The sequence below is a fragment of the Procambarus clarkii genome, chromosome 18, assembly GCF_040958095.1.
Source record: "Procambarus clarkii isolate CNS0578487 chromosome 18, FALCON_Pclarkii_2.0, whole genome shotgun sequence".
NCBI classification, from domain to species: Eukaryota; Metazoa; Arthropoda; class Malacostraca; order Decapoda; family Cambaridae; genus Procambarus; species Procambarus clarkii.
In genome coordinates this window covers 50,475,822-50,501,218 of record NC_091167.1, presented here as the reverse complement: position 1 = coordinate 50,501,218, position 25,397 = coordinate 50,475,822, and the positions used below count along the sequence as shown (strand labels likewise).

Genomic DNA, 25,397 nt, shown 5'->3' with positions numbered 1-25,397 from the left:
ATATTCATCTTTACCAATATTTCGATACTATTTCATGTAGTATCACGATATGTGATTTGGCCTTCAAATCTCAGAATTTCGCATAATATTGCATTTTAAGCAAGTTTTCTTGCATTTTGTTTCGTACGAAAAATCATCGAATACAGCAATATTTTGACGTTTATCATCTCCTTTTCCTTCATGTGATTTAAACAAAATATCATCGAATTAGGCAATATTTTGCCGTTTTCCACGTTTTTGTGAATTTTCAGTCCATGGGTTTTAATTCATATATATACGATAAAAATGATGCAAACACATAATTGATTAGATAATAACCTTAAATACTTCATTTTCAATCATCTATTTGTTTCTCGTTAAAATACTGAGTAAGATATTGAAAAGGGGAGAAGTTCGGTTTTTATTGCATATATCGACGTTTCAGCCGGATTAGAGCGGTTTTACGTGTACATCTTCCCTCGTTAATATAAACGGAAAATCAAGAACATTATAGTTAATTTTAATGAAAACACATTGTTTTTTATCATTTGTATTGGAAACAACATTGTCATATGTCTTTTCTTGGAACTAAATAATACGAAACCTCGCTCTATGATTTGAAGTTAAAATCCTCAAATATGGTTATATAGTGACTTTTTTCACGTTTATCATGTAGTTTGATATTACGTAAATATATTCATTTTTACCAATATTTCGATACTATTTCATGTAGTATCACGATATGTGATTTGGCCTTCAAATCTCAGAATTTCGCATAATATTGCATTTTAAGCAAGTTTTCTTGCATTTTGCTTCGTAAGAAAAATCATCGAATTTAGCAATATTTTAACGTTTATCATCTCCTTTTCCTTCATGTGATTTAAACAAAATATCATCGAATTAGGCAATATTTTGCCGTTTTCCACGTTTTTGTGAATTTTCAGTCCATGGGTTTTAATTCATATATATACGATAAAAATGATGCAAACACATAATTGATTAGATAATAACCTTAAATACTTCATTTTCAATCATCTATTTGTTTCTCGTTAAAATACTGAGTAAGATATTGAAAAGGGGAGAAGTTCGGTTTTTATTGCATATATCGACGTTTCAGCCGGATTAGAGCGGTTTTACGTGTACTTCTTCCATCGTAAATATAAACGGAAAATCAAGAACATTATAGTTAATTCTAATGAAAACACATTGTTTTTTATCATTTGTATTGGAAACAACATTGTCATATGTCTTTTCTTGGATCTAAATAATACGAAACCTCGCTCTATTATTTGAAGTTAAAATCCTCAAATATGGTTATATAGTGACTTTTTTCACGTTTTTCATGTAGTTTGATATTACGTAAATATATTCATTTTTACCAATATTTCGATACTATTTCATGTAGTATCACGATATGTGATTTGGCCTTCAAATCTCAGAATTTCGCATAATATTGCATTTTAAGCAAGTTTTCTTGCATTTTGTTTCGTACGGAAAATCATCGAATTTAGCAATATTTTGACGTTTATCATCCCCTTTTCCTTCATGTGATTTAAACAAAATATCATCGAATTAGGCAATATTTTGCCGTTTTCCACGTTTTTGTGAATTTTCAGTCCATGGGTATTAATTCATATATATATACGATAAAAATGATGCAAACACATAATTGATTAGATAATAACCTTAAGTACTTCATTTTCAATCATCTATTTGTTTCTCGTTAAAATACTGAGTAAGATATTGAAAAGGGGAGAAGTTCGGTTTTTATTGCATATATCGACGTTTCAGCCGGATTAGAGCGGTTTTACGTATACATCTTCCATCGTTAATATAAACGGAAAATCAAGAACATTATAGTTAATTCTAATGAAAACACATTGTTTTTTATCATTTGTATTGGAAACAACATAGTCATATGTCTTTTCTTGGAACTAAATAATACGAAACCTCGCTCTATGATTTGAAGTTAAAATCCTCAAATATGGTTATATAGGTACTTTTTTCACGTTTTTCATGTAGTTTGATATTACGTAAATATATTCATTTTTACCAATATTTCGATACTATTTCATGTAGTATCACGATATGTGATTTGGCCTCCAAATCTCAGAATTTCGCATAATATTGCATTTTAAGCAAGTTTTCTTGCATTTTGTTTCGTACGAAAAATCATCGAATACAGCAATATTTTGACGTTTATCATCTCCTTTTCCTTCATGTGATTTAAACAAAATATCATCGAATTAGGCAATATTTTGCCGTTTTCCACGTTTTTGTGAATTTTCAGTCCATGGGTTTTAATTCATATATATACGATAAAAATGATGCAAACACATAATTGATTAGATAATAACCTTAAATACTTCATTTTCAATCATCTATTTGTTTCTCGTTAAAATACTGAGTAAGATATTGAAAAGGGGAGAAGTTCGGTTTTTATTGCATATATCGACGTTTCAGCCGGATTAGAGCGGTTTTACGTGTACATCTTCCCTCGCTAAAATAAACGGAAAATCAAGAACATTTTAGTTAATTTTAATGAAAACACATTGTTTTTTATCATTTGTATTGGAAACAACATTGTCATATGTCTTTTCTTGGAACTAAATAATACGAAACCTCGCTCTATGATTTGAAGTTAAAATCCTCAAATATGGTTATATAGTGACTTTTTTCACGTTTATCATGTAGTTTGATATTACGTAAATATATTCATTTTTACCAATATTTCGATACTATTTCATGTAGTATCACGATATGTGATTTGGCCTTCAAATCTCAGAATTTCGCATAATATTGCATTTTAAGCAAGTTTTCTTGCATTTTGCTTCGTAAGAAAAATCATCGAATTTAGCAATATTTTAACGTTTATCATCTCCTTTTCCTTCATGTGATTTAAACAAAATATCATCGAATTAGGCAATATTTTGCCGTTTTCCACGTTTTTGTGAATTTTCAGTCCATGGGTTTTAATTCATATATATACGATAAAAATGATGCAAACACATAATTGATTAGATAATAACCTTAAATACTTCATTTTCAATCATCTATTTGTTTCTCGTTAAAATACTGAGTAAGATATTGAAAAGGGGAGAAGTTCGGTTTTTATTGCATATATCGACGTTTCAGCCGGATTAGAGCGGTTTTACGTGTACTTCTTCCATCGTAAATATAAACGGAAAATCAAGAACATTATAGTTAATTCTAATGAAAACACATTGTTTTTTATCATTTGTATTGGAAACAACATTGTCATATGTCTTTTCTTGGATCTAAATAATACGAAACCTCGCTCTATTATTTGAAGTTAAAATCCTCAAATATGGTTATATAGTGACTTTTTTCACGTTTTTCATGTAGTTTGATATTACGTAAATATATTCATTTTTACCAATATTTCGATACTATTTCATGTAGTATCACGATATGTGATTTGGCCTTCAAATCTCAGAATTTCGCATAATATTGCATTTTAAGCAAGTTTTCTTGCATTTTGTTTCGTACGGAAAATCATCGAATTTAGCAATATTTTGACGTTTATCATCTCCTTTTCCTTCATGTGATTTAAACAAAATATCATCGAATTAGGCAATATTTTGCCGTTTTCCACGTTTTTGTGAATTTTCAGTCCATGGGTATTAATTCATATATATATACGATAAAAATGATGCAAACACATAATTGATTAGATAATAACCTTAAGTACTTCATTTTCAATTATCTATTTGTTTCTCGTTAAAATACTGAGTAAGATATTGAAAAGGGGAGAAGTTCGGTTTTTATTGCATATATCGACGTTTCAGCCGGATTAGAGCGGTTTTACGTGTACATCTTCCCTCGCTAATATAAACGGAAAATCAAGAACATTTTAGTTAATTTTAATGAAAACACATTGTTTTTTATCATTTGTATTGGAAACAACATTGTCATATGTCTTTTCTTGGAACTAAATAATACGAAACCTCGCTCTATGATTTGAAGTTAAAATCCTCAAATATGGTTATATAGTGACTTTTTTCACGTTTATCATGTAGTTTGATATTACGTAAATATATTCATTTTTACCAATATTTCGATACTATTTCATGTGATTTGGCCTTCAAATCAAGGCCAAATCACGATATGTGATTTGGCCTTCAAATCTCAGAATTTCGCATAATATTGCATTTTAAGCAAGTTTTCTTGCATTTTGCTTCGTAAGAAAAATCATCGAATTTAGCAATATTTTAACGTTTATCATCTTTTCCTTCATGTGATTTAAACAAAATATCATCGAATTAGGCAATATTTTGCCGTTTTCCACGTTTTTGTGAATTTTCAGTCCATGGGTTTTAATTCATATATATACGATAAAAATGATGCAAACACATAATTGATTAGATAATAACCTTAAATACTTCATTTTGAATCATCTATTTGTTTCTCGTTAAAATACTGAGTAAGATATTGAAAAGGGGAGAAGTTCGGTTTTTATTGCATATATCGACGTTTCAGCCGGATTAGAGCGGTTTTACGTGTACTTCTTCCATCGTAAATATAAACGGAAAATCAAGAACATTATAGTTAATTCTAATGAAAACACATTGTTTTTTATCATTTGTATTGGAAACAACATTGTCATATGTCTTTTCTTGGATCTAAATAATACGAAACCTCGCTCTATTATTTGAAGTTAAAATCCTCAAATATGGTTATATAGTGACTTTTTTCACGTTTTTCATGTAGTTTGATATTACGTAAATATATTCATTTTTACCAATATTTCGATACTATTTCATGTAGTATCACGATATGTGATTTGGACTTCAAATCTCAGAATTTCGCATAATATTGCATTTTAAGCAAGTTTTCTTGCATTTTGCTTCGTAAGAAAAATCATCGAATTTAGCAATATTTTAACGTTCATCATCTCCTTTTCCTTCATGTGATTTAAACAAAATATCATCGAATTAGGCAATATTTTGCCGTTTTCCACGTTTTTGTGAATTTTCAGTCCATGGGTTTTAATTCATATATATACGATAAAAATGATGCAAACACATAATTGATTAGATAATAACCTTAAATACTTCATTTTCAATCATCTATTTGTTTCTCGTTAAAATACTGAGTAAGATATTGAAAACGGGAGAAGTTCGGTTTTTATTGCATATATCGACGTTTCAGCCGGATTAGAGCGGTTTTACGTGTACATCTTCCATCGTTAATATAAACGGAAAATCAAGAACATTATAGTTAATTCTAATGAAAACACATTGTTTTTTATCATTTGTATTGGAAACAACATTGTCATATGTCTTTTCTTGGATCTAAATAATACGAAACCTCGCTCTATTATTTGAAGTTAAAATCCTCAAATATGGTTATATAGTGACTTTTTTCACGTTTTTCATGTAGTTTGATATTACGTAAATATATTCATTTTTACCAATATTTCGATACTATTTCATGTAGTATCACGATATGTGATTTGGACTTCAAATCTCAGAATTTCGCATAATATTGCATTTTAAGCAAGTTTTCTTGCATTTTGCTTCGTAAGAAAAATCATCGAATTTAGCAATATTTTAACGTTCATCATCTCCTTTTCCTTCATGTGATTTAAACAAAATATCATCGAATTAGGCAATATTTTGCCGTTTTCCACGTTTTTGTGAATTTTCAGTCCATGGGTTTTAATTCATATATATACGATAAAAATGATGCAAACACATAATTGATTAGATAATAACCTTAAATACTTCATTTTCAATCATCTATTTGTTTCTCGTTAAAATACTGAGTAAGATATTGAAAACGGGAGAAGTTCGGTTTTTATTGCATATATCGACGTTTCAGCCGGATTAAAGCGGTTTTACGTGTACATCTTCCCTCGTTAATACAAACGGAAAATCAAGAACATTATAGTTAATTCTAATGAAAACACATTGTTTTTTATCATTTGTATTGGAAACAACATTGTCATATGTCTTTTCTTGGAACTAAATAATACGAAACCTCGCTCTATGATTTGAAGTTAAAATCCTCAAATATGGTTATATAGGTACTTTTTTCACGTTTTTCATGTAGTTTGATATTACGTAAATATATTCATTTTTACCAATATTTCGATACTATTTCATGTAGTATCACGATATGTGATTTGGCCTTCAAATCTCAGAATTTTGCATAATATTGCATTTTAAGCAAGTTTTCTTGCATTTTGTTTCGTACGAAAAATCATCGAATATAGCAATATTTTGACGTTTATCATCTCCCTTTCCTTCATGTGATTTAAACAAAATATCATCGAATTAGGCAATATTTTGCCGTTTTCCACGTTTTTGTGAACTTTCAGTCCATGGGTTTTAATTCATATATATACGATAAAAATGATGCAAACACTTAATTGATTAGATAATAACCTTAAATACTTCATTTTCAATCATCTATTTGTTTCTCGTTAAAATACTGAGTAAGATATTGAAAAGGGGAGAAGTTCGGTTTTTATTGCATATATCGACGTTTCAGCCGGATTAGAGCGGTTTTACGTGTACATCTTCCATCGTAAATATAAACGGAAAATCAAGAACATTATAGTTAATTCTAATGAAAACACATTGTTTTTTATCATTTGTATTGGAAACAACATTGTCATATGTCTTTTCTTGGATCTAAATATGTTACGGACCCTGATCCAGCGTCCAATCTCTAAACAGTGACGGCCGCGCCATCTGTGGGTCAGCTCCCGAAACCCCCTCCAAACCGACGACGTGTACTAGCTACGAGGGTCAGTTTCCAGCCCCGTTCAGCGCTCAACGCCGCCGCCGCTGACCTCTGGTGAGGTGGTGCTCAGACTACAACGCCGTCTATGGAGTGGATATGTCGGGCGTTTGTGTCTGAGCCTGTAAGTGTGGTGTTTTAGTGTCCCTGTTATTGATGACGTGTCTGCTTACAGAGCCGACCTGGGACCATGGTGTTGAAGGTGAAGGCAGTCTACCCGAGGCAGCCAGTCTCCATACAGTGAAGTTTGCTGCAGCTTTTGTGACGTCGCCCCCCCCGGAAGAACACTGTGGTGTGTTAGCCTGCCATTGGAGTGGCAGTTAAAGGATTTACCCGGGACCGACGGTTGGAGACGATAATCCACTGGGGTAGTGAGGACAGGAGGGTGATTGGTGATATCACACGAGACTCCTGTCTAGGGCGTACCCCTTTTATCGTTCGTGGAGTGGCCGTACCAGCCTTGTTGGCTCAGTACCTGCCAGCAGACCTGCTGGACGTGTGGTTGACGGCCTCCACGACGGTGCCCCCAGTGGACCTGTGTTGTGGCTGACCTGTGGCCAGGGTAGACTCGGCGTTCTCAGAGGACACGTCTTGAGGCCACGAAGTAAGCACCACGGACTCAGCACCTAGTTTCGAGGATCCATAGTCTCCAGCAGAAGACTACAGTGTTGATCCCCTTGTAAAGTGTTAATACCCCTCCCCCTTGTGTACTCTATTATTTTATATATTTAAATGGTGATGGTTATATTATATTATATTAAGTTCTTACCTTTCTTTCCCTACTCCCTTTAAGTTACTTGCGTCACGGATCGCATCCCTTGATAGCCTCTACTGGCTTGGGGCCGGATATATATCTTCCTCTAACTACATCAGAGTAAGAACCCCGTTGCGTCCCGAGAGGGCCGTAACATAATTGGCATCCCCAGCGGGATCCGTCCCCTTGTTAAGTATGTTTGACAGGGGTGGTGAAGTGGCGTAATCCCTGTATATAATTCCCCCTGTGTGACGATTGTGACATTATACGTCCTGTGCGGTGCGAAAGAGTGACTAAGTGCGATATTGTGCAGTGCGGTGCTCGCTGTGATTAAGCGATTAAGTGCAATATTGCCTAGTGCGGTGCTCAGTGATTTAGTGTAATATTGTAGAGCGAAGTGTTCGCTTGGACTCAGTGCAATATTGGGTAGTGCGGTGCCCGAAGTGATTACGTGCAATATTGGCAAGTGCAGTGTTTGGTGCGATAAAGTGCAATATTGACGTAGAACAGTGCTCGGTGTGTTAAGTGCTCGTTAAGTGTTCCACCTGTGACAATGGCAGACAAAGCTACCATTGACGATCTGGACGAGGTTCAGGCTTTTCTGAACAGAGAAGATTGTCTTGCCAGATTAAAATATCTGAGCAAACCGGAACTTGTACTAGTGAGCGCCTACCTGGAGATCAAGATCCGTGCCAGTGATTCCCGTGTGGAGATCTTGTCCAAGGTTCACCGGCACCTGAAGGCAGAAGAGAAACAGGGAAGCGAGACTCCTAGTACAAGGGAAGGTGAGGAAATAGCTTCCACGGAAAAGGAAGATAAGGGCAGCGACGTTGACAGTGATGCCGGCGAGCTTAATATCAGCTTCCTAACAGTCAAGATGCGTGCCCTAGAAATTAATCGGGAAATTGAATGGAAGAAGTTAGAAATGGAACGAGAATTAAAAGATAAAGAAGTGGAGATGAAAGAAAAAGAATTGGCAATGAGGCGTTTAGAATTAGAAAGAGAAGAAAGAAGAGAAGAGCGAGAAAGAGAAGAGAAACGAGAAAGAGAAGAACGAGAAAGAGAAGAGAGACGGGAGAGAGAAGAACGAGAAAGAGAAGAGAAACGAGAAAGAGAAGAACGAGAAAGAGAAGAGAGACGAGAAAGAGAAGAACGAGAACGAGAGAGAGAAGAACGAGAAAGAGAAGAGAGACGAGAGAGAGAAGAACGAGAACGAGACAAAGAGGAAAGAGAGAGACAACATGAACTAGAAGTTTTGCGATTAGGCGGTGGTCGGAGGCAAACAACGGACACCAGTAGCTTCGATCCGGTACGCAACATCAAAATGGTCCCCAAATTCCATGAGAAGGAGGTGTCAAAATTCTTTGCAGCCTTCGAGAAAGTCGCTGCCTCTTTGGAGTGGCCAAGGGAGAATTGGGCCATCATGATACAGTCAGTCTTGACTGGGAAGGCCCAAATTGCCTACTCTACGTTATCCCTTGACGACTCCAGCGATTATGACAAGGTGAAGAAAGTTGTGCTCATGGCTTACCAATTGGTACCTGAGGCTTATAGGCAAAAGTTCAGAAACCTGAAGAAGACCTCAGAGCACACTTTTACCGAATTCGCCACGATCAAGGAGCGACTTTTCCAGGAATGGTGTACCTCTCGGAAGGTGGAGACCAAGGAAGACCTCGAGCAGCTGATTCTGCTGGAGGACTTCAAGGATTGTTTGACTGGAGACTTGAAGACGTACCTAGAGGAACAGCAGGTAGAGACCTTGAGTGCAGCAGCCACAATGGCTGAGGAATACATCCTGACTCATAGGCCATCTGCTAGGTACGTCCCGAAGACCTATTCAAGATATCCAGCCAAACATAAACCGGAAGATAAAACTGCCCCTCGTAGTGCCGCCAAGTCAACCTCGGATAGTCCCCGGAGGTTTAGTCCGAAGAGAGATGTATTGTGTTGGACCTGCGGTAAGAGAGGACATATTGCTGCGAAGTGTCGTAGCAGTTCAGGTAATAATCCCCGTAGGGAAGTCATGCTGATGAACAGTATAGTACCACCGACATCCACCCAAGAGAAGAGGAAAGGATTGTTCGCCCCATATACCTCCCAAGGATATGTAGCCAGTGGCCTTGCAAGTACGCCTGTGGTAATACTTAGAGACAGTGGAGCGGCCCAGTCTCTAATTCTGGAAACATCATTACCCGAAGGTATATCGGCGGATGAGATGCAGAAGGTAATCCTGGGTGGATTCCCTTCAACCTTGTACGTTGCCCCATTGGTACAAGTACATCTAGACTCTCAGCACTTCAAAGGTGAGTGTCGGTTGGCCGTGGTGGATAGTCTTCCCATAGAGGGAATTGACGTAATATTAGCCAATGACTTAGCCCTAGGATTGTTACCCAACTGTCCCCTGGTAGTGGATATTCCAGGACGTGAAGAGACCAGTCCCATCGCAGCAGTGCAAACCAGGTCTCAGGCGCACCTCCATGCACCACTAGATCTAAACACTTTGTTTAACTCTCCTCCTATCCCGCAGGTTACAAGTAGCCATACACCAGTCCCACCAGTCCAGATGCCGGTTCCCGAACGCTGGACTCGAGCCCAGCTGATAGAGGAACAGAAGAAGGACCCTCAGGTACGGAAGTTGGCCTACACCGTAGACTCTCCTACGAAAGGAGGGGATCTATATGTGTGGTCAAGTGGTGTACTGTGTCGCCGGCATCCTCCGAAATACCCCCAGTCAAAGGCGGTAGGTGATCAGATAGTCGTCCCAGCCGTGTTCAGATCTAAGCTGTTAGAAACAGCCCATGCTAATAGATTTGCTGGACATGGTGGGATCTCTAAGACTTTCCACCGCCTAGCCAAAGGTTTCTACTGGCCGCATATGAAGGAGGACGTACGTCATTTCTGCAAGACCTGCCATGCCTGCCAAGTGGCCGGAAAAGCAAACCAGCCTGTCCCCAAAGCCCCTTTATACCCCATTCCATCAATAGGTGAGCCCTTCGAACACCTCATCTTGGATATAGTAGGCCCTCTTCCACCTGCTACCTCAGGGGTGAAGTATTTGCTAACAATACTAGATCGGGTTAGTAGGTACCCAGAAGCGATCCCCCTTAAAACCATCACAGCTAAGGTTTTGGTGAAACAACTGCTCTGGTTCATCTCGCGATACGGTCTTCCCAAGACCATTCAGACGGACCAGGGGTCTAATTTCATGTCCCATTTGTTTCGCCAACAGATCGCCGACCTGGGAATTCGACAGGTTACCTCTAGTGCCTACCATCCCGAGTCTCAAGGAGCTTTGGAACGTTTTCACCAGACGTTGAAGGGTATGCTTCGGAAGTTTTGCTACGATAGGCAGAATAAGTGGGTTGAAGAACTGCCCTACCTCCTATTTGCGGTAAGATCAGTGCCCAATGAATCCCTAGGAATCTCCCCATTCGAGATGATCTTTGGTCACTCAGTAAGAGGTCCCTTAGAGGTGGCACGAGACCATTGGCTGGACGCAGAAACCAACGAGGATATTGTGGACTGGTTGTCTACCAATAAAGGACGGCTGTTCTCAGCCTGGGAGATGGCTACAAGGACCTTAGAAAGTACACAAAGAACTATCAAGAGCAGGTATGATAGGAGAACCAAGCAGAGGGAGTTCAAAGTAGGAGATCTGGTTTTAGTATGTACTCCTACAATAACTGGGAGCTTGAGCGCCAGATTCGTAGGTCCCTACCCGGTTGTAAAGAAGGTTACTAACCTCAATTACCTTCTTAGTACTCCAGACCGCCGTAAGAAAGAAACTCTGGTTCATGTTAATATGATCAAGAAATACGAGGGGCGGGATACACTCCCCGTAACCTTAGTGACCACTAATGACGACATTGAGGAGGAAGAGGAGGTGTTGACTAACTCAGACATTCTGTTAAACTTGCAGGCAAAGTTGACACACGTGGCCGAAGGACATCAATCATCATTGCTGCAGATGATCCGGCAATACAAGCCTATCTTCGACGATGTTCCAGGGTTAACATCTGTCTTGAGGCATGATGTCGAGCTGGAGGAAGGAGTCCGACCTATAAAGCAACATCCGTACCGTCTCAACCCACTGAAGAAACGAGTAGTGAAAGAGGAGGTAGATTATATGCTGAAACACCATCTAATAGCCCCGAGCTCGAGCCCATGGTCATCCCCAATACTACTAGTGCCCAAACCTGGTAAGAAATACCGTCTTTGTATTGATTATCGCCAGGTGAATAAGGTCACAGTAGCAGATACTTGCCCTCTCCCCAGAGTAGAGGAATGTCTGGATGCCATAGGTAGAGCCCGGTACCTGACGAAATTTGATCTGTTCAAAGGCTATTGGCAAGTTCCCCTCACGGAAAAGGCCAAACCCATATCAGCATTTGTAACTCCCGATGGACTGTTTGAATGTCAGGTGATGCCATTCGGGATGAAAAACGCAGCCTCCACTTTCCAGAGACTGATGGGTACTGTGTTGCGTGACGTGGAAAACACCTTAGTCTACATCGATGATGTATTAATATATGATGTAGATTGGCAGGATCATCTGCGTCACATAGAGGATTTCTTCAATGCCATGCTCCAGTCAGGATTGGTGGTCAATCTGCATAAATCGGAGTTTGCCAGAACCTCTGTCGTCTTCCTAGGTCATAAAGTTGGAGGAGGATGGATTGCGCCGAAGGCCAGCAAGATCGAGGCAATAGTCCAGTATCCTACGCCAGCTACCAGGAAGGACATCTTGCGTTTCCTTGGTATGGCTGGGTTTTATCGTAAGTTTGTCCCTAATTTTTCCTCCATCGCCGTCCCCCTGACCAATCTATTGAGGAAAGGGGTAAAGTTAATATGGAATGAGAATTGCCAGGAGGCATTCGAGAGTCTCAAAGCAATTCTGATCTCTGCTCCAATCCTCAGGTCCCCGAGCTTTGAGGATAGATTCATCCTGACGGTCGACGCCTCTGACTACGGCCTGGGCTCCGTTTTATCCCAGACGGACGAGAAGGGGGTGGAACACCCGGTGGCCTATCATTCTAAGAAGTTCACCCCCAGCCAGCTTAATTACTCGGTCATAGAAAAGGAAACGTTGGCCTTAATTAATTCCGTCCAGCACTTCGAGGTGTATTTAACAAGCAATGGCCATCCTATATTAGTACGGACCGACCATAACCCTCTGAAGTTCCTGGCTCAATTTAAGCAAAAGAACCTCAGGCTCACCAGATGGAGTCTACATTTGCAGCAATATCCCCTCCAGATTGAACACATAAAAGGGGTGGACAACGTGGTAGCTGACGCATTATCTCGTATCTAGATCCACGTACTAATTTGGTTTGTCTTCTCTTTTTATAGGAACCCAAACCAAATTCTTTTGGTGGGGAGGTGTTACGGACCCTGATCCAGCGTCCAATCTCTAAACAGTGACGGCCGCGCCATCTGTGGGTCAGCTCCCGAAACCCCCTCCAAACCGACGACGTGTACTAGCTACGAGGGTCAGTTTCCAGCCCCGTTCAGCGCTCAACGCCGCCGCCGCTGACCTCTGGTGAGGTGGTGCTCAGACTACAACGCCGTCTATGGAGTGGATATGTCGGGCGTTTGTGTCTGAGCCTGTAAGTGTGGTGTTTTAGTGTCCCTGTTATTGATGACGTGTCTGCTTACAGAGCCGACCTGGGACCATGGTGTTGAAGGTGAAGGCAGTCTACCCGAGGCAGCCAGTCTCCATACAGTGAAGTTTGCTGCAGCTTTTGTGACGTCGCCCCCCCCGGAAGAACACTGTGGTGTGTTAGCCTGCCATTGGAGTGGCAGTTAAAGGATTTACCCGGGACCGACGGTTGGAGACGATAATCCACTGGGGTAGTGAGGACAGGAGGGTGATTGGTGATATCACACGAGACTCCTGTCTAGGGCGTACCCCTTTTATCGTTCGTGGAGTGGCCGTACCAGCCTTGTTGGCTCAGTACCTGCCAGCAGACCTGCTGGACGTGTGGTTGACGGCCTCCACGACGGTGCCCCCAGTGGACCTGTGTTGTGGCTGACCTGTGGCCAGGCTAGACTCGGCGTTCTCAGAGGACACGTCTTGAGGCCACGAAGTAAGCACCACGGACTCAGCACCTAGTTTCGAGGATCCATAGTCTCCAGCAGAAGACTACAGTGTTGATCCCCTTGTAAAGTGTTAATACCCCTCCCCCTTGTGTACTCTATTATTTTATATATTTAAATGGTGATGGTTATATTATATTATATTAAGTTCTTACCTTTCTTTCCCTACTCCCTTTAAGTTACTTGCGTCACGGATCGCATCCCTTGATAGCCTCTACTGGCTTGGGGCCGGATATATATCTTCCTCTAACTACATCAGAGTAAGAACCCCGTTGCGTCCCGAGAGGGCCGTAACAAAATAATACGAAACCTCGCTCTATGATTTGAAGTTAAAATCCTCAAATATGGTTATATAGTGACTTTTTTCACGTTTTTCATGTAGTTTGATATTACGTAAATATATTCATTTTTACCAATATTTCGATACTATTTCATGTAGTATCACGATATGTGATTTGGCCTCCAAATCTCAGAATTTCGCATAATATTGCATTTTAAGCAAGTTTTCTTGCATTTTGTTTCGTACGAAAAATCATCGAATACAGCAATATTTTGACGTTTATCATCTCCTTTTCCTTCATGTGATTTAAACAAAATATCATCGAATTAGGCAATATTTTGCCGTTTTCCACGTTTTTGTGAATTTTCAGTCCATGGGTTTTAATTCATATATATACGATAAAAATGATGCAAACACATAATTGATTAGATAATAACCTTAAATACTTCATTTTCAATCATCTATTTGTTTCTCGTTAAAATACTGAGTAAGATATTGAAAAGGGGAGAAGTTCGGTTTTTATTGCATATATCGACGTTTCAGCCGGATTAAAGCGGTTTTACGTGTACATCTTCCCATCGTTAATACAAACGGAAAATCAAGAACATTATAGTTAATTCTAATGAAAACACATTGTTTTTTATCATTTGTATTGGAAACAACATTGTCATATGTCTTTTCTTGGAACTAAATAATACGAAACCTCGCTCTATGATTTGAAGTTAAAATCCTCAAATATGGTTATATAGGTACTTTTTTCACGTTTATCATGTAGTTTGATATTACGTAAATATATTCATTTTTACCAATATTTCGATACTATTTCATGTAGTATCACGATATGTGATTTGGCCTTCAAATCTCAGAATTTCGCATAATATTGCATTTTAAGCAAGTTTTCTTGCATTTTGTTTCGTACGAAAAATCATCGAATTTAGCAATATTTTAACGTTTATCATCTCCTTTTCCTTCATGTGATTTAAACAAAATATCATCGAATTAGGCAATATTTTGCCGTTTTCCACGTTTTTGTGAATTTTCAGTCCATGGGTTTTAATTCATATATATACGATAAAAATGATGCAAACACATAATTGATTAGATAATAACCTTAAATACTTCATTTTCAATCATCTATTTGTTTCTCGTTAAAATACTGAGTAAGATATTGAAAAGGGGAGAAGTTCGGTTTTTATTGCATATATCGACGTTTCAGCCGGATTAGAGCGGTTTTACGTGTACTTCTTCCATCGTAAATATAAACGGAAAATCAAGAACATTATAGTTAATTCTAATGAAAACACATTGTTTTTTATCATTTGTATTGGAAACAACATTGTCATATGTCTTTTCTTGGATCTAAATAATACGAAACCTCGCTCTATGATTTGAAGTTAAAATCCTCAAATATGGTTATATAGGTACTTTTTTCACGTTTTTCATGTAGTTTGATATTACGTAAATATATTCATTTTTACCAATATTTCGATACTATTTCATGTAGTATCACGATATGTGATTTGGCCTTCAAATCTCAGAATTTCGCATAATATTGCATTTTAAGCAAGTTTTCTTGCATTTTGTTTCGTACGAAAAATCATCGAATACAGCAATATTTTGACGTTTATCATCTCCTTTTCCTTCATGTGATTTAAACAAAATATCATCGAATTAGGCAATATTTTGCCGTTTTCCACGTTTTTGTGAATTTTCAGTCCATGGGTTTTAATTCATATATATACGATAAAAATGATGCAAACACATAATTGATTAGATAATAACCTTAAATACTTCATTTTCAATCATCTATTTGTTTCTCGTTAAAATACTGAGTAAGATATTGAAAAGGGGAGAAGTTCGGTTTTTATTGCATATATCGACGTTTCAGCCGGATTAGAGCGGTTTTACGTGTACATCTTCCCTCGTTAATATAAACGGAAAATCAAGAACATTATAGTTAATTTTAATGAAAACACATTGTTTTTTATCATTTGTATTGGAAACAACATTGTCATATGTCTTTTCTTGGAACTAAATAATACGAAACCTCGCTCTATGATTTGAAGTTAAAATCCTCAAATATGGTTATATAGTGACTTTTTTCACGTTTATCATGTAGTTTGATATTACGTAAATATATTCATTTTTACCAATATTTCGATACTATTTCATGTAGTATCACGATATGTGATTTGGCCTTCAAATCTCAGAATTTCGCATAATATTGCATTTTAAGCAAGTTTTCTTGCATTTTGCTTCGTAAGAAAAATCATCGAATTTAGCAATATTTTAACGTTTATCATCTCCTTTTCCTTCATGTGATTTAAACAAAATATCATCGAATTAGGCAATATTTTGCCGTTTTCCACGTTTTTGTGAATTTTCAGTCCATGGGTTTTAATTCATATATATACGATAAAAATGATGCAAACACATAATTGATTAGATAATAACCTTAAATACTTCATTTTCAATCATCTATTTGTTTCTCGTTAAAATACTGAGTAAGATATTGAAAAGGGGAGAAGTTCGGTTTTTATTGCATATATCGACGTTTCAGCCGGATTAGAGCGGTTTTACGTGTACATTCTTCCATCGTAAATATAAACGGAAAATCAAGAACATTATAGTTAATTCTAATGAAAACACATTGTTTTTTATCATTTGTATTGGAAACAACATTGTCATATGTCTTTTCTTGGATCTAAATAATACGAAACCTCGCTCTATTATTTGAAGTTAAAATCCTCAAATATGGTTATATAGTGACTTTTTTCACGTTTTTCATGTAGTTTGATATTACGTAAATATATTCATTTTTACCAATATTTCGATACTATTTCATGTAGTATCACGATATGTGATTTGGCCTTCAAATCTCAGAATTTCGCATAATATTGCATTTTAAGCAAGTTTTCTTGCATTTTGTTTCGTACGAAAAATCATCGAATTACAGCAATATTTTGACGTTTATCATCTCCTTTTCCTTCATGTGATTTAAACAAAATATCATCGAATTAGGCAATATTTTGCCGTTTTCCACGTTTTTGTGAATTTTCAGTCCATGGGTTTTAATTCATATATATACGATAAAAATGATGCAAACACATAATTGATTAGATAATAACCTTAAATACTTCATTTTCAATCATCTATTTGTTTCTCGTTAAAATACTGAGTAAGATATTGAAAAGGGGAGAAGTTCGGTTTTTATTGCATATATCGACGTTTCAGCCGGATTAGAGCGGTTTTACGTGTACATCTTCCCTCGTTAATATAAACGGAAAATCAAGAACATTATAGTTAATTTTAATGAAAACACATTGTTTTTTATCATTTGTATTGGAAACAACATTGTCATATGTCTTTTCTTGGAACTAAATAATACGAAACCTCGCTCTATGATTTGAAGTTAAAATCCTCAAATATGGTTATATAGTGACTTTTTTCACGTTTATCATGTAGTTTGATATTACGTAAATATATTCATTTTTACCAATATTTCGATACTATTTCATGTAGTATCACGATATGTGATTTGGCCTTCAAATCTCAGAATTTCGCATAATATTGCATTTTAAGCAAGTTTTCTTGCATTTTGCTTCGTAAGAAAAATCATCGAATTTAGCAATATTTTAACGTTCATCATCTCCTTTTCCTTCATGTGATTTAAACAAAATATCATCGAATTAGGCAATATTTTGCCGTTTTCCACGTTTTTGTGAATTTTCAGTCCATGGGTTTTAATTCATATATATACGATAAAAATGATGCAAACACATAATTGATTAGATAATAACCTTAAATACTTCATTTTCAATCATCTATTTGTTTCTCGTTAAAATACTGAGTAAGATATTGAAAAGGGGAGAAGTTCGGTTTTTATTGCATATATCGACGTTTCAGCCGGATTAAAGCGGTTTTACGTGTACATCTTCCCTCGTTAATACAAACGGAAAATCAAGAACATTATAGTTAATTCTAATGAAAACACATTGTTTTTTATCATTTGTATTGGAAACAACATTGTCATATGTCTTTTCTTGGAACTAAATAATACGAAACCTCGCTCTATGATTTGAAGTTAAAATCCTCAAATATGGTTATATAGGTACTTTTTTCACGTTTTTCATGTAGTTTGATATTACGTAAATATATTCATTTTTACCAATATTTCGATACTATTTCATGTAGTATCACGATATGTGATTTGGCCTTCAAATCTCAGAATTTCGCATAATATTGCATTTTAAGCAAGTTTTCTTGCATTTTGTTTCGTACGAAAAATCATCGAATATAGCAATATTTTGACGTTTATCATCTCCCTTTCCTTCATGTGATTTAAACAAAATATCATCGAATTAGGCAATATTTTGCCGTTTTCCACGTTTTTGTGAATTTTCAGTCCATGGGTTTTAATTCATATATATACGATAAAAATGATGCAAACACTTAATTGATTAGATAATAACCTTAAATACTTCATTTTCAATCATCTATTTGTTTCTCGTTAAAATACTGAGTAAGATATTGAAAAGGGGAGAAGTTCGGTTTTTATTGCATATATCGACGTTTCAGCCGGATTAGAGCGGTTTTACGTGTACATCTTCCATCGTTAATATAAACGGAAAATCAAGAACATTATAGTTAATTCTAATGAAAACACATTGATTTTTTATCATTTGTATTGGAAACAACATTGTCATATGTCTTTTCTTGGAACTAAATAATACGAAACCTCGCTCTATGATTTGAAGTTAAAATCCTCAAATATGGTTATATAGTGACTTTTTTCACGTTTTTCATGTAGTTTGATATTACGTAAATATATTCATTTTTACCAATATTTCGATACTATTTCATGTAGTATCACGATATGTGATTTGGCCTTCAAATCTCAGAATTTCGCATAATATTGCATTTTAAGCAAGTTTTCTTGCATTTTGTTTCGTACGGAAAATCATCGAATTTAGCAATATTTTGACGTTTATCATCTCCTTTTCCTTCATGTGATTTAAACAAAATATCATCGAATTAGGCAATATTTTGCCGTTTTCCACGTTTTTGTGAATTTTCAGTCCATGGGTATTAATTCATATATATATACGATAAAAATGATGCAAACACATAATTGATTAGATAATAACCTTAAGTACTTCATTTTCAATCATCTATTTGTTTCTCGTTAAAATACTGAGTAAGATATTGAAAAGGGGAGAAGTTCGGTTTTTATTGCATATATCGACGTTTCAGCCGGATTAGAGCGGTTTTACGTATACATCTTCCATCGTTAATATAAACGGAAAATCAAGAACATTATAGTTAATTCTAATGAAAACACATTGTTTTTTATCATTTGTATTGGAAACAACATTGTCATATGTCTTTTCTTGGAATCTAAATAATACGAAACCTCGCTCTATGATTTGAAGTTAAAATCCTCAAATATGGTTATATAGTGACTTTTTTCACGTTTATCATGTAGTTTGATATTACGTAAATATATTCATTTTTACCAATATTTCGATACTATTTCATGTAGTATCACGATATGTGATTTGGCCTTCAAATCTCAGAATTTCGCATAATATTGCATTTTAAGCAAGTTTTCTTGCATTTTGCTTCGTAAGAAAAATCATCGAATTTAGCAATATTTTAACGTTTATCATCTCCTTTTCCTTCATGTGATTTAAACAAAATATCATCGAATTAGGCAATATTTTGCCGTTTTCCACGTTTTTGTGAATTTTCAGTCCATGGGTTTTAATTCATATATATACGATAAAAATGATGCAAACACATAATTGATTAGATAATAACCTTAAATACTTCATTTTCAATCATCTATTTGTTTCTCGTTAAAATACTGAGTAAGATATTGAAAAGGGGAGAAGTTCGGTTTTTATTGCATATATCGACGTTTCAGCCGGATTAGAGCGGTTTTACGTGTACTTCTTCCATCGTAAATATAAACGGAAAATCAAGAACATTATAGTTAATTCTAATGAAAACACATTGTTTTTTATCATTTGTATTGGAAACAACATTGTCATATGTCTTTTCTTGGATCTAAATAATACGAAACCTCGCTCTATTATTTGAAGTTAAAATCCTCAAATATGGTTATATAGTGACTTTTTTCACGTTTTTCATGTAGTTTGATATTACGTAAATATATTCATTTTTACCAATATTTCGATACTATTTCATGTAGTATCACGATATGTGATTTGGCCTTCAAATCTCAGAATTTCGCATAATATTGCATTTTAAGCAAGTTTTCTTGCATTTTGCTTCGTAAGAAAAATCATCGAATTTAGCAATATTTTAACGTTTATCATCTCCTTTTCCTTCATGTGATTTAAACAAAATATCATCGAATTAGGCAATATTTTGCCGTTTTCCACGTTTTTGTGAATTTTCAGTCCATGGGTTTTAATTCATATATATACGATAAAAATGATGCAAACACATTAATTGATTAGATAATAACCTTAAATACTTCATTTTCAATCATCTATTTGTTTCTCGTTAAAATACTGAGTAAGATATTGAAAAGGGGAGAAGTTCGGTTTTTATTGCATATATCGACGTTTCAGCCGGATTAGAGCGGTTTTACGTGTACATCTTCCATCGTAAATATAAACGGAAAATCAAGAACATTATAGTTAATTCTAATGAAAACACATTGTTTTTTATCATTTGTATTGGAAACAACATTGTCATATGTCTTTTCTTGGATCTAAATAATACGAAACCTCGCTCTATGATTTGAAGTTAAAATCCTCAAATATGGTTATATAGTGACTTTTTTCACGTTTTTCATGTAGTTTGATATTACGTAAATATATTCATTTTTACCAATATTTCGATACTATTTCATGTAGTATCACGATATGTGATTTGGCCTTCAAATCTCAGAATTTCGCATAATATTGCATTTTAAGCAAGTTTTCTTGCATTTTGTTTCGTACGAAAAATCATCGAATATAGCAATATTTTGACGTTTATCATCTCCCTTTTCCTTCATGTGATTTAAACAAAATATCATCGAATTAGGCAATATTTTGCCGTTTTCCACGTTTTTGTGAATTTTCAGTCCATGGGTTTTAATTCATATATATACGATAAAAATGATGCAAACACATTAATTGATTAGATAATAACCTTAAATACTTCATTTTCAATCATCTATTTGTTTCTCGTTAAAATACTGAGTAAGATATTGAAAAGGGGAGAAGTTCGGTTTTTATTGCATATATCGACGTTTCAGCCGGATTAGAGCGGTTTTACGTGTACATCTTCCATCGTTAATATAAACGGAAAATCAAGAACATTATAGTTAATTCTAATGAAAACACATTGATTTTTATCATTTGTATTGGAAACAACATTGTCATATGTCTTTTCTTGGAACTAAATAATACGAAACCTCGCTCTATGATTTGAAGTTAAAATCCTCAAATATGGTTATATAGGTACTTTTTTCACGTTTTTCATGTAGTTTGATATTACGTAAATATATTCATTTTTACCAATATTTCGATACTATTTCATGTAGTATCACGATATGTGATTTGGCCTTCAAATCTCAGAATTTCGCATAATATTGCATTTTAAGCAAGTTTTCTTGCATTTTGTTTCGTACGGAAAATCATCGAATTTAGCAATATTTTGACGTTTATCATCCCCTTTTCCTTCATGTGATTTAAACAAAATATCATCGAATTAGGCAATATTTTGCCGTTTTCCACGTTTTTGTGAATTTTCAGTCCATGGGTATTAATTCATATATATATACGATAAAAATGATGCAAACACATAATTGATTAGATAATAACCTTAAGTACTTCATTTTCAATCATCTATTTGTTTCTCGTTAAAATACTGAGTAAGATATTGAAAAGGGGAGAAGTTCGGTTTTTATTGCATATATCGACGTTTCAGCCGGATTAGAGCGGTTTTACGTATACATCTTCCATCGTTAATATAAACGGAAAATCAAGAACATTATAGTTAATTCTAATGAAAACACATTGTTTTTTATCATTTGTATTGGAAACAACATTGTCATATGTCTTTTCTTGGAACTAAATAATACGAAACCTCGCTCTATGATTTGAAGTTAAAATCCTCAAATATGGTTATATAGTGACTTTTTTCACGTTTTTCATGTAGTTTGATATTACGTAAATATATTCATTTTTACCAATATTTCGATACTATTTCATGTAGTATCACGATATGTGATTTGGCCTTCAAATCTCAGAATTTCGCATAATATTGCATTTTAAGCAAGTTTTCTTGCATTTTGTTTCGTACGAAAAATCATCGAATATAGCAATATTTTGACGTTTATCATCTCCCTTTCCTTCATGTGATTTAAACAAAATATCATCGAATTAGGCAATATTTTGCCGTTTTCCACGTTTTTGTGAATTTTCAGTCCATGGGTTTTAATTCATATATATACGATAAAAATGATGCAAACACATAATTGATTAGATAATAACCTTAAATACTTCATTTTCAATCATCTATTTGTTTCTCGTTAAAATACTGAGTAAGATATTGAAAAGGGGAGAAGTTCGGTTTTTATTGCATATATCGACGTTTCAGCCGGATTAGAGCGGTTTTACGTGTACATCTTCCATCGTAATATAAACGGAAAATCAAGAACATTATAGTTAATTCTAATGAAAACACATTGTTTTTTATCATTTGTATTGGAAACAACATTGTCATATGTCTTTTCTTGGATCTAAATAATACGAAACCTCGCTCTATGATTTGAAGTTAAAATCCTCAAATATGGTTATATAGTGACTTTTTTCACGTTTTTCATGTAGTTTGATATTACGTAAATATATTCATTTTTACCAATATTTCGATACTATTTCATGTAGTATCACGATATGTGATTTGGCCTTCAAATCTCAGAATTTCGCATAATATTGCATTTTAAGCAAGTTTTCTTGCATTTTGTTTCGTACGAAAAATCATCGAATACAGCAATATTTTGACGTTTATCATCTCCTTTTCCTTCATGTGATTTAAACAAAATATCATCGAATTAGGCAATATTTTGCCGTTTTCCACGTTTTTGTGAATTTTCAGTCCATGGGTTTTAATTCATATATATACGATAAAAATGATGCAAACACATAATTGATTAGATAATAACCTTAAATACTTCATTTTCAATCATCTATTTGTTTCTCGTTAAAATACTGAGTAAGATATTGAAAAGGGGAGAAGTTCGGTTTTTATTGCATATATCGACGTTTCAGCCGGATTAGAGCGGTTTTACGTGTACATCTTCCCTCGTTAATATAAACGGAAAATCAAGAACATTATAGTTAATTTTAATGAAAACACATTGTTTTTTATCATTTGTATTGGAAACAACATTGTCATATGTCTTTTCTTGGAACTAAATAATACGAAACCTCGCTCTATGATTTGAAGTTAAAATCCTCAAATATGGTTATATAGTGACTTTTTTCACGTTTATCATGTAGTTTGATATTACGTAAATATATTCATTTTTACCAATATTTCGATACTATTTCATGTAGTATCACGATATGTGATTTGGCCTTCAAATCTCAGAATTTCGCATAATATTGCATTTTAAGCAAGTTTTCTTGCATTTTGCTTCGTAAGAAAAATCATCGAATTTAGCAATATTTTAACGTTTATCATCTCCTTTTCCTTCATGTGATTTAAACAAAATATCATCGAATTAGGCAATATTTTGCCGTTTTCCACGTTTTTGTGAATTTTCAGTCCATGGGTTTTAATTCATATATATAGATACGATAAAAATGATGCAAACACATAATTGATTAGATAATAACCTTAAATACTTCATTTTCAATCATCTATTTGTTTCTCGTTAAAATACTGAGTAAGATATTGAAAAGGGGAGAAGTTCGGTTTTTATTGCATATATCGACGTTTCAGCCGGATTAGAGCGGTTTTACGTGTACTTCTTCCATCGTAAATATAAACGGAAAATCAAGAACATTATAGTTAATTCTAATGAAAACACATTGTTTTTTATCATTTGTATTGGAAACAACATTGTCATATGTCTTTTCTTGGATCTAAATAATACGAAACCTCGCTCTATGATTTGAAGTTAAAATCCTCAAATATGGTTATATAGTGACTTTTTTCACGTTTTTCATGTAGTTTGATATTACGTAAATATATTCATTTTTACCAATATTTCGATACTATTTCATGTAGTATCACGATATGTGATTTGGCCTTCAAATCTCAGAATTTCGCATAATATTGCATTTTAAGCAAGTTTTCTTGCATTTTGTTTCGTACGAAAAATCATCGAATACAGCAATATTTTGACGTTTATCATCTCCTTTTCCTTCATGTGATTTAAACAAAATATCATCGAATTAGGCAATATTTTGCCGTTTTCCACGTTTTTGTGAATTTTCAGTCCATGGGTTTTAATTCATATATATACGATAAAAATGATGCAAACACATAATTGATTAGATAATAACCTTAAATACTTCATTTTCAATCATCTATTTGTTTCTCGTTAAAATACTGAGTAAGATATTGAAAAGGGGAGAAGTTCGGTTTTTATTGCATATATCGACGTTTCAGCCGGATTAGAGCGGTTTTACGTGTACATCTTCCCTCGTTAATATAAACGGAAAATCAAGAACATTATAGTTAATTCTAATGAAAACACATTGTTTTTTATCATTTGTATTGGAAACAACATTGTCATATGTCTTTTCTTGGAACTAAATAATACGAAACCTCGCTCTATGATTTGAAGTTAAAATCCTCAAATATGGTTATATAGTGACTTTTTTCACGTTTATCATGTAGTTTGATATTACGTAAATATATTCATTTTTACCAATATTTCGATACTATTTCATGTAGTATCACGATATGTGATTTGGCCTTCAAATCTCAGAATTTCGCATAATATTGCATTTTAAGCAAGTTTTCTTGCATTTTGCTTCGTAAGAAAAATCATCGAATTTAGCAATATTTTAACGTTTATCATCTCCTTTTCCTTCATGTGATTTAAACAAAATATCATCGAATTAGGCAATATTTTGCCGTTTTCCACGTTTTTGTGAATTTTCAGTCCATGGGTTTTAATTCATATATATATACGATAAAAATGATGCAAACACATAATTGATTAGATAATAACCTTAAATACTTCATTTTCAATCATCTATTTGTTTCTCGTTAAAATACTGAGTAAGATATTGAAAAGGGGAGAAGTTCGGTTTTTATTGCATATATCGACGTTTCAGCCGGATTAGAGCGGTTTTACGTGTACTTCTTCCATCGTAATATAAACGGAAAATCAAGAACATTATAGTTAATTCTAATGAAAACACATTGTTTTTTATCATTTGTATTGGAAACAACATTGTCATATGTCTTTTCTTGGATCTAAATAATACGAAACCTCGCTCTATTATTTGAAGTTAAAATCCTCAAATATGGTTATATAGTGAC

The 25,397-nt window shown here is 34.8% G+C and overlaps 1 protein-coding gene across 1 annotated transcript; it reads left to right on the top strand.

Moving 5' to 3' along the window:
* Positions 1 to 9,278: 9,278 nt before the first annotated feature.
* On the top strand, positions 9,279 to 12,812 carry LOC138366146 (uncharacterized). Its single transcript, XM_069326892.1, has one exon. It carries the CDS (start codon positions 9,279 to 9,281, stop codon positions 12,810 to 12,812), a length of 3,534 nt encoding a protein of 1,177 aa, XP_069182993.1.
* Positions 12,813 to 25,397: the final 12,585 nt, after the last annotated feature.

Coding starts and splice junctions, on each gene's coding strand:
- LOC138366146 (XM_069326892.1), top strand. CDS start 9,279: ATGGCTGAGGAATACATCCTGACTCATAGGCCATCTGCTAGGTACGTC.